The sequence below is a fragment of the Trichosurus vulpecula genome, chromosome 6 (assembly GCF_011100635.1).
Source record: "Trichosurus vulpecula isolate mTriVul1 chromosome 6, mTriVul1.pri, whole genome shotgun sequence".
Classification (NCBI taxonomy): domain Eukaryota; kingdom Metazoa; phylum Chordata; class Mammalia; order Diprotodontia; family Phalangeridae; genus Trichosurus; species Trichosurus vulpecula.
In genome coordinates, this window is record NC_050578.1 from 63,546,419 (window position 1) to 63,557,562 (window position 11,144).

Sequence of the window (11,144 nt, forward strand, 5' to 3'; positions counted from 1 at the left end):
AGGTTAAGTATTGCAAGTATTTAAAGGGGGAAGAGTATAGTGAGAGCAAAAAGGTTGTGACAAATAAAAAGTTCGAGAGACATAGTTTCTGGGTAATTAAGTCATTTAAACCAAAGATGGATCATGGGAGCCTTTTGATGCTTATGCGCCCTTGGAAAAGTGGGTGTTCTGACAGGCAGCAATCAACAATGATTGATTAATAAATGAGAATGAATATTATGAGTGGTGGACCTGTTCTAATGAGGAGTTGGCAGTGAGGTGGGGGAAGAAGCCTCAGAGACTTTGATATGTCATTTACTGCCAGACCACCCCCAGACAATCTAGACAAAAATCTAGACCCACCCCCCACCAAAGCTTGAGTAGAATATAATGAGCCAGAATTCACCTAGACTAAAATCTTTTTACCTTTTGATCAGATCTAAACTTTCCCAGTTGAGTGAGGTCTGAACAAGATGGAGAATGTTAAATCCAATCTCATTATCAGCCCTATTCTTCAGATGCTGGGGGAAAAAAAATCCTCCATCTCCCAATAGTAACTGGTTATTTAATACAAAAGAAAAGTGAGAATTTCTCTCCAGGTGAACCTCCTTCCTGTGATCCGGTGGATCATCAATCAGCCATGTGTGTGACTCAGGGATGAAGGACTTTGTGCTTTGGGACACTATGGCAAGAAGGTCTAGTGGCAATTTGGTCCCATTTACTTTGACCATAACAGCCCTCTTCTATGCTGGTAGAACTGGTGACTGATTACACATGGAAGCTAGAGCACATATATTGACCAAGACGAGTCAAACCACCTCTGCTGCTTTGGGTCTCTTTCTCTGATTATAGGTGAGTGAATAGTGATACTCAGATGGATGTTTCTGCTCTTGGCAGAAGACTGGATTGAGCTCCAGAACTTTATAGCTTCCAGGTCCCTCAGGGTTGATTGTCAGGAGGAGTTTCTTCATTAGAGATTATGACCATTGATGAGTCCAGGCTCAGCCCTGGCTACCAGATCCCTTTGGCGATGCTTGAACTATTAATGTGCTTGACTATTCATTACCAGGGGGGTAACACCCAGAACAACGTTTGGCCCTGGAAAAGGGGGCAACAGTAGTACTCAGGTCCCAGGAAAGACAGCAGGACAGTCAGACCCACTGTAGCCCCTTTCTTAATGTTAATGGAAATGAGAAGGTCCATTCACGTTGTTGCTTGTGGTCCTTGTCACCAAGGTGTTAAGAACATAAAGTTGCTTGCCATAGGTAATTTTTTTTCCCTATAAAAGGCAATAAAACTAACCTTGAGACTTAGTCCAGAAGTGTGATTACATCAATATCTACCTACCCTTCCCTCCCAACCTCACCCCTTATTGTAGATTAATTTTTTTTTCCCTAAAGGGAAGCTATCCCCAAGATTTCATTGCTCCAGGATACATTGTTGATGCAGTCACATCAACATTGATTTCTGGTTACCTAAGGGCATAAAAAGGTAGATTGAAGCATGAGTCCAACGTAATTAAGGTAAATAGGCAGCACTTTATCCTGTTTATTTTCATAACCCTACATGGTCCTTTTACAGAGGTATAGGGAGGCTAAGAGATCTGTTCAAGGCTACACAGTTAGATCTCCTTGTACAGTAGTACCGAGCTCCTAATGTCTCCTGATACCCAGTCCGTTGTCCCAAAGCAAATAGCCCTTTACATTCAACCAGTGGCATATATTCAGAAGTTTTCAATAATAAATCTCACATTATCCAGTTCCAAATATTTACAATGCCTCTTTTACCAGTTGATTCCAATTCGGTAGATGGTTCTTTTGAATACTCGATGAGAAAAATAATCCAGTCCAATAAATACTTTTATTAAGGTCTATAAAGTATCTGCAGCACACTTCGCTGGGAGATAGAGATAAAAAGTTCAAATAACAGTCTTAGTAACCTTCATGGAACACTACACAAAAGCATTTTGTTGTTGCTCTAAGGAAATTTAGAGCGGGTTCCTCAAATTCCCAGTTCTTCCTAGCAGTACTACAAAAGCTCAAACTCCAAATTTTAAATCTTTATCATTATAAGGAGTTTGTAGATGCTATCTCAGGCCATTTTCCATGCTCCCTCTGCACTCCTGGGCTTACACAGGTCACTATTTTCCTCTTTTAAATACAGAGAGTAGTCAATTGTTTCTATGACTGGTTGCTAGCCATTCACTTCAGAAAAAAAAAAAGATTGGGGAGAAATAAAATAGATGATTTCAGGCAATTTGCTTTTGAGCAGCTGTCAGCAACTGTGAAATCACTGAAGGTACATATAAATCTTACGCTGTACAGTGTTCAGACTCATCTCAAAGTATATTAGTTTGTTTTTCATGATTACATTTCCACCTAAAGATATTATAAATCATAGTTTCTATAGTTTAGATGATTTAAATTCAACCCAAGGACAGCATTTTAATTTGAAAATATTTTTGCCAATATTAACATGATGCTAAAAAAAAAAACAAAAACTTTGGTTATAAGACATCAATCATGGAGGCTGAGAGATTGCCAGTAGAATATTCCTTCACAAGACAGCAAAAAGCAGCCAAGGGAAGAATGAACCTGAAGAAAGCTTGGTGGAGAGATCCAACCAGCCAGGTTAACCCAAATTTATTTTTTTAGATGAAATTAGAATACAATGAAACCCATTTATCAGTGTTTCTATAGCAATCTCATCACTAATAATAGGTGGTTAACTTTAACCACCTGAAGTATCCAGCTAAGCCTTTCCTAATTTTCCCTAGTTGTTGACGCTCTTCCTCTTCATAGCATGCCAGGTCCTTAAAGATGTTAGAACTGTTTTGGGGACTTTGGAGGGGTGGGCTATCCTCAACATCTTAGTGTCTTCCACATAGCAGGCAATAAATGCTTGCTGGTTTGGAATTGGAAGATGAAGAGGTACCTGATGTTGAGAAAAAGAAACTGGATCAGACTAAATATGTGTAACAATAAAAGTATGCCTGCGGTTATAAAAATTTAGAGTCAGAGATGGATGACTTTTGAAGTCACCTAATCTACCATATCCCCTCTATATAATAATAATGAATTAAGGTCCAAACTTGCTAAAGGACACATAGCAAAGAGTTAAAATTCAGGTCCTTTGACTCCTCATTCAGTGATTTTACCTTGTGGTGCAGGGGATAGGGTGCTGGTCCTGGAGTCAAGAAGAATTATCTTCCCAAGTTCAAATCCAGCCTCAGACACTTATTAGCTGTGTGACCTTGGGCAAGTCACTTAGCCCTGTTTCTGTTTCCTCATCTGGAAAATGAACTGAAGGAAATGGCAAGGCACTCCAGTATCTTTGCCAAGAAAACCTCATACCCGGGGTCATGAAGAGTCAGACACAACTGAAACAACTGAACAAAAATGATTGCAAAGGCACTCATGATTGGCATAAACTATTTCAGAGATTCCAAAAGAATGCAAAAATAGGCAATGTTAACAAGAGGGGTGACTTTCCTTGATAGTGGGCTCCCCTTCCAGAAATTGCATGCATTTTATTAGTTTTCTAGGTACATGCAATTTTCTCCCCTCCTCCACTAGCATATTTGAATAGACTATCCGAAGGGGTGTGGCTTCCACTTTTGTCTTTGTATTAAATAAGCATTTGTCTTTGGTTAAATGAGATATTTGTAAAGTGCTTAGTACCAGATACATAGCAGGCACTTAATGTTTGTTCCCTTCCCTACCCTTCCCTTTGGATCCCCACTGCCTAGCTAGTAGAGTGCCTGGTACATAACGTGTGTTAAATGAATGAATGAATGAATGAATGAATGAATGAACTGAGAAGACAACAATAACTATCAATCCATGTGCCTACTTTGAGGGGGAGGGGATAGAACTCATTTTATTCTTTGACAAATTTTATTTTACTTTTACATTACATTGATTTCCAAATTACACTTCCCTCTTCCCTAACCAGTGAGTCTTCCCCACTTAACAAGATTCAAGAAAAACCAGTTTAGCAAAAACATGCAGCATTCCACAGAGTTCACCGGCTCTTCAGCCAAGAGGTGCACTTTTTCCTTCTTTTCTCTGGGTCCAAGCTTAGCCATCATAATCACACAATGTTCATTTTTAAAATTGTTCTTTCCATTTACATTGTTAAAGTCACTGGGCAAGTAGTTTCCCTGGTTCTGCTGATTTTATTATCCATCAGTTCATTAAGTCTTCCCATGCTTTTCTGAATGTCTCATGTTTCTTACAGTGCAGTAGTATTCCATTACATTCATACAACACATTTGTTTACCCATCTTGCTTTCTCATCTATATAAAAAATCCATGAACATAATGGGGATATTCTTGAAAAAAAATTGACCAGGATACAGGCATATCTTCAGTCACACAACCGACTCATGAAGTAAAAACTAAATCCTGCTCTTTCCTTTTTGATATTTTAATAAAAAATTGATTAGTAGAGGAAAAACCATAAGGCCCTTTTCTGTTTTTTTTTAACAAGGTATCTCTCATGTCAAAGGCATACAAGATTCCTTGACAATGTATAGAGCAGACCTGCACAACATACAGGCTGCCAAAGGATTTTAGGCAACCCATGAAAAATGTAGGGTGGCCACTGCACATTCTCCTGCTTGTCACGTGACCTGCGGCAACCACCGGTCTTCAGTCTGTTTCTAGTCTAACCTATCTATGGCCTAAAAAAGTTTCTAAGTTGTGCAGGTCTGGTATAGAGTATAAATATCAGATTAAAGTAGGAGACACTAAAAGCATTTCAGCAGCTTCATGATCCTGCCCAGAGTCCAAATGGTACAGGAGTTCCCTAATGAAGGCAAGGCTTTGTGCTGCTGTTTGCGGATGACACTGGATTAAGAACCAATACGGGGGCTCCCCAATGAGACGTATTTATAAAACTCGGACTGAAATATCTATACAGAAAAATACACTGGTTTGTGTATTCAGAATGAATACTGTCAGAGCATATGAAGTTTTATTGGCATTTTAATGCGTTAGCATCTCTATATTGTACGGACTACAAATGGAAAAGTGAGTTGGGCCCAAAACTGAATAGGAGTGTGGATGGCATTACATTTTGTGAATTGTATAGAAATGCCAATAATTCCCAGCTGTTCCCCTGCCATGAAAGCCTATGGAACACCATGACTTCAGAAAAATCAAAACGTAGTCTAAAAATGCACCAGAAAGATACATGGGAGGTATAAGGAGTTGACAGCAGACCAATGATTATTTGTACGTAACTGGCAAAGAAATAGCAAGTACATGGACGACTAACTAGTGTCAGTCCTATCAAAAGTGGGAAACAAAATACGGTCAACACCTCCCAAGGATTTTCATGTTAAGCACAAAATATTAGAAAACCCAGAGAAAGATCTCCAGTATAATATTTACATCCTCCTTGAAGGATTTATGGAAGTTAATGGAAAGTCTTACTCCAATTTTTCATCATGGAGTGGGGACCCTCAAGTCAGGAAGGCTAAGTCACTGGTGAGCAAGTTCTGGAAAGTAATGATTTCAAGCATGGTTCTAGAAAACGTCTGTGTCTATTTTCCAGGGACTAGCCTAAATGCATACAGAGAAGCATACTAACTAGCTTCACAGTAGGTAGACCATATAGTGATGAATTCTTTGCCATGGTAGCCCACAAAACCAAGAAAATACTTTAAAAATCACCCTTTAGCCTCTTTCCCCTCGCTCAAGATGGCGGATGAAAAGCCTCCAAAGGAACCAAAGGAAAAGAAGGTCAAAAAGGAAAAAAAAGAGAATAAAAAGCAAGATGTGGCTGAAAAGGTGGTGAAAAAGCCTTGAAAGCATTGCAGTCGGAACCCAGTCCTGGCCCGAGGGATTGGTAGATACTCCAAGTCTGCAATGTATTCCCGGAGAGCCATGTACAAGCGGAAATATGCTGCACCAAAAACCCGGATTGAAAGGAAAAAGAAAGAGAAGGTGCCTGCTACTATCTCAAAGCCAGTTGGTGGTGATAAGAATGGAGGAACTCGTGTGGTAAAGATTCACAAAATGCCTCAGTATTACCCTACTGAGGATGTGCCTAGAAAGCTGCTAAGCCATGGCAAAAAGCCCTTCAGCCAGCATGTGAGGAGACTTCGAGCTAGCATCAAGCCAAGCACTGTTCTGATCATGCTCACTGGCCACCACAGGGGCAAGCGAGTGGTTTTCCTGAAGCAGCTGGCTAGTGGCTTGCTACTGGTGACTGGACCTCTGACCATCAACCGTGTTCCTCTGAGAAGGACCCATCAGAAATTTGTCATTGCCACCTCTACCAGGATTAACCTTTCAGGTGTAAAAACTCCAAATCATCTTACTGATGCTTACTTCAAGAAGAAAAGGCTCCGTAAACCTAGACACCAAGGAGAGATTTTTGACACAGAAAAAGAGAAATATGAGATTACAGAGCAGCGCAAGGCTGATCAGAAAACAGTGGATTCTCAGATCCTGCCCCAGATCAAGAAAATTCCTCAGCTCCGTGGCCACCTGCGTTCTGTATTCTCTCTCTCCAATGGAGTTTATCCACACAAACTGGTGTTTTAAATGCCTTTCAGAGAACTCTTATTAAAATATTTGGAATAGTTAAAAAAAAAAATCACCCTTTAGCCTGTGCAGTGACAGAGGCAGAATGATGGAAAGGGGGAAAGACGATGCTAAAAATCAATCTCTGCACTATATATAAACATAAATAGACATTAACTTTGTTGTCAGTACTCTAAATGTGCAATCCTTGTCCAAGAAAATTACTGGAGGAACTGAATCAAAAATGCAAAGCTACCGCCATAAAACTAATAAGTCAGAATCTATTGAAGAAGATGGAGTCAAAACAGTGGAGTAGCAAGCAATACATCCTAGCTCCCCTGATACAATCCCTCTACAAAGACCTAAATATGTGCTAGACATAGGTCATGATTGGGTAATCAATCTAGGGAGAAAAAAATCCTAGGGAGTCATTTCCCAGCCCAGATGAGCATAAAGAGAACAGCAGAGAGAGCTATGGATCCCGGGGAAGAGGTCTGGACAGAAGCACCCACAGAGAATTCTAGGACCCAGGGACTGAGGACCAAGACTGTACACTGGGGCAGAAAGATGTCCTAGAGGCTGCCAGGCTCTAATGCAAGATGTAGGAAAAGGTGCAGTGACAGCTCTATTGCTCACTACTGCTTTCTAGGTCACAGATCTAAGGCAGACTGAGGAAGGGGTCTGTGTCTGGCAGGGCTCAAAGAACAAGTTCAGGAACAAGCCATAGCTGTGTGGCTCTGGTCCAAGGGACAAAGTAGACACTCAGTTCCAACCTCCAGTCCAGGATGAATACTCAAGCAAAATAACCAGGGTAGGAATCCCAGACCAAAGGGGAGCCTTAAGTTCTGCCACTCTGAATCTAAGGAGCTCCCCAGCTGGCGAAGAGGGACTGAGTCCTTTACAAGGGCAACCCCACAGGTATGTAGCTCAAACCCAAACATGGGTCAGGGCAGGGAGTAGATACTGCCGTAGATCGCACCACTTTGGGAGCACTGAAGGCTTGTAGTGCCCCTGACCTGAGCTGTCCCTGAGATACTGGAATAACACAACACCCAAGAAAGCAGCAGTAGGACCCACAAGGACAAAAATTCCGCTCAGATATCACCCCCAGACAGTTCACAGAGCCTGGCCCTAACTAAAAGTCTGAAGTCAGGAACTGGGTTGGAATAAAGAGCAAGAATAACACCATTAAGAGCAATTATGGTGAAAGGGGTACTCAAGACAAACCCATAAGAGAATGACTCCAAACATCAGCAAAGAAGCTTCAAAGAAAATGTAGCTTGGGTACATACAGATTCAACCAGAATTACTGGGAGAAACAACGTTAAGAGTTATAAAAAAAAAAAAGTTACAGAAACTTGTGTAAAAGCCTTACACAAAAAAATAAATCCCTGAAATTTGAGAATTGATCAAATAAAAGCCAGTGACTCCAGAACACATCAAGAAATTTCAAGATAAAGCCAAAAGACTGAAAACATACAAGAAAATGTAGAGCATCTTAGAGAAAAAAGAACAAAACTGGAAAACAGATCAAGGAGATGATTTAAGAATCGGGCTACCTGAAAGCAATAACCAAAAAATAAGTATAGAACATTGTATTTCAAGAAATCCTAAAAGAAAACTGTCCAGATCTCTTAGAACCAGAGGCCAAATGGGAAAGAGAAAGTATCTACTGGTCACTTCTTAAAAGAAAAACTTCAAAATGAAAATTCTCAAGATAACCAAAATACAGAGCAGTTTTCTGCACAAAGAAAAAATTGAGCAGGATCACAAGATTTAGCAACCACCAAGATAAAGAAGCAAAGAGCTTGGAATACAATATTCCAGAAGGCAAAAGATCTAGGCTTACAGCCAAGAATAACAGCAAAAATGAAAATCCTACAGGGGGAAAATTATCTTTAACGAAATAGGACTTTCCAAGCATTCCTGTTAAAAAGACCAGAAATACACAGAAATTCTGAAACACAAACACAAGATGTCAAGAGAAGCATAATAAGGTAAACAAGAAGCTAGGACCAGGAGAAACTGTTTACCCTCCTTACATGGGGAAATGATATTTGTCCCACAAAACATCATCAGGAATCATGGAGGGAGTTTAATTAGAGGGTTTGGGAGTGTTATAAATCTCTTGGATTCTGAGAATCTTAGAAGAATGAAAAGGCAAGTGAAGAGAAATATAGTGAGGGGTGAATGAAGAGGAAGGTTGGGGGACATTATCTTACAAAACTGGTCAGAGGGAGGGAAAAATACACGCACATACATATACGTATATGCAGACATATAGTTGAGTACAGAAATGCATTCCACTCAACAAGGAAACAGGAAGAAGAGGAAAAAAGAGGGAGTATAGACTAAGGCAGGGATTAGTCAAAGCAAAACTAGCTCATGAAGAGGGGTCAGGAAACAAAGAAAAGTGTAAGAGAATAGGATGGAGGGAAAGACACAATTAACAATCAGAAATATGAATGTGAATGGGAGGAACTCACCCCCTAAAAAAAGAAGAGGGTGGCAGAATGGATCTGAAACCAGAATCTAACAATATGCTTACGAAAAACACACTTGAAACAAAAATATGCAATCTTTTTTTTTAAAGGAGCTAGGGCAAAATCTATAGTGTTTCAGGTGAAGTAAAAAAGGCACAGGTTGCAATCATATCAAAGCAACAGCAAAAGTAGACCTAATTAGAACAGAGAAACAGGAACGCTACATTCTACTGAAAGGTAACATAAACATTTAAGCACCAAATGGCATAGTATCTAAATTCTGAAAGAATGTGTTACAGGGATAAAGACAACAGAACCTCAATTTACTCCTTTGAGAATTGGATAAATCAAACTCAAAAGTAAGCATGCCAAAAAACAAAAAAAACAAACAAAAAAAAATGAAGTATCTGAATAGAATTTTAGAGTTAGATATGACAGATTCCTGGAGAATGCTGAATGTGAATAAAAGGGAGTATACATTTCTCAGCTGCGTATGACATCTTCATACAAACTGTTTATCAGGCCAAAAACACCTAACAAATGTAGAAAAACAGAATTAATGCATCTTTTACAGATCATGAGACAAGTTATATTCAATTAAGGGCCTTTGAAGCAAAGATTAAAAATCAATTGGAGACTAACTTAATCCTAAAAAAAAATGGGTCAAAGCACAAATCATAGAAACAATTATTTCATTAAAGATGAGATAACATACCAAAATTTTGATATTGCATGTCTAAATACTTTCTTCAATAAAAGAGAGCACAATGAATTAGGCATGCAATTATTAAAAAAAAAAAAACCCTTATCCCACAAAATCTGAAGAGGCCAGAGAAATTTTATAAGGAACATGGTAAGACCCTCCAAATTATATTAACATGAGTTAATATTATATAATTTCAATACAATGGTGGGAATGAAGAAAGAATATTGAGAAAATTGATCAGGAGTAAGAAATGTGAGAATCCAAAGGTTTATAGACTATATAGAAGCCTCGTGCCCATGTCATGAACACTTTCTTCAAGAGTGAGCAATACAACAACCAACCACAATTCCAGAGGACCAATAAAGCATGCTACTCATCTGACAGAGGTGATAAACTCAGGGCTCAGTTTGAACCAAATTATTTTTGGACAAGATCAACATGAGAATTTGTTTTGCTTGACTATGCATACACATTTGGTATTCGGGATCTTGTATTGGTTTTTTTCCCAGTAGAGAGAGGTGAGAAAGAAAACACATCAACTCCCCCAACCCAAACTTTTTTACCCACAGAGTATTTGTGGCTAATGTAGGTGGGAGTCATTTCCAAATCAGCTATGTAAAAAACGGACTTAAAAATTCAAATAAGTTCCACACTAGAAGGAAAAGATGAGTACACTGAACTGAAGAAACTCCAACCTGATTTAAGCAAACAGAACAGGTGAAAAGAGGGAAATCCTTGAGAGTACTTATTGACGGATATTTTCTAAAGAAATGTGAAAAGCCTAGAAACCACCTGAGCCAGCAAATGCAATCTCTTTGCCAAGCGGTGAACTATGGCAGCCAAGGGCAACATCAGTTTAAAATATAAACTCTCTTTAAAAATAATGGTGACAATAGTATCATCTCATAAAATAACAAAAAGCAGTAGAGGAAAAACCAGGTTTTTGTTGAGCTAAGAGAACACCAGTAACCAAAATCATCCTAAAGGCATTTAACTGGAAGAGCACCAGATAAAAAACAGAAAAGACCTGTAAATATTTCTTTAACTCTTTATCCATCAATGACAATAGAACTATATTTAGATTTTAAAATCCATCTCCAATGTAGTATATGTATTAATAATACTAAAGAAAAAAATGAGAAGAGCAGGTTAACTAGATAAAAGTATATATAGAAAACAAGGCTGTGAGGAGGTGACACAGATGAAAGCATAAAGGATTGTTGCATTTGGAGGTGGAGGATCCTACGACAAATCCTATCAACCTATGCCACTAAATGTCTCTGGGCCTCAGTTTCCTCATTTTAAAAATGAAGGTGTTGGACTAGATGACTAAGGTCTCTTTTCAAGTTGAAAATTCACGATCCAATTCTGTAATGGTAAGAGGCACACAAAAAAAAAAAATCTAAAAACTAATAACTATCAGCCCATTTCCTAAGAAAAAAA

General features: G+C 38.9%; 1 protein-coding gene across 1 annotated transcript; it reads left to right on the forward strand.

Moving 5' to 3' along the window:
• The first annotated feature begins 3,873 nt into the window (after nt 1–3,873).
• On the forward strand, nt 3,874–7,675 carry LOC118855485 (60S ribosomal protein L6-like). Its single transcript, XM_036765589.1, has one exon. It carries the CDS (start codon nt 5,853–5,855, stop codon nt 6,531–6,533), a length of 681 nt encoding a protein of 226 aa, XP_036621484.1. The 5' UTR covers nt 3,874–5,852; the 3' UTR covers nt 6,534–7,675.
• Nucleotides 7,676–11,144: the final 3,469 nt, after the last annotated feature.

Bases quoted from the DNA above. Each gene is read 5' to 3' on its own strand.
- LOC118855485 (XM_036765589.1), top strand. From the start codon at position 5,853: ATGTATTCCCGGAGAGCCATGTACAAGCGGAAATATGCTGCACCAAAA.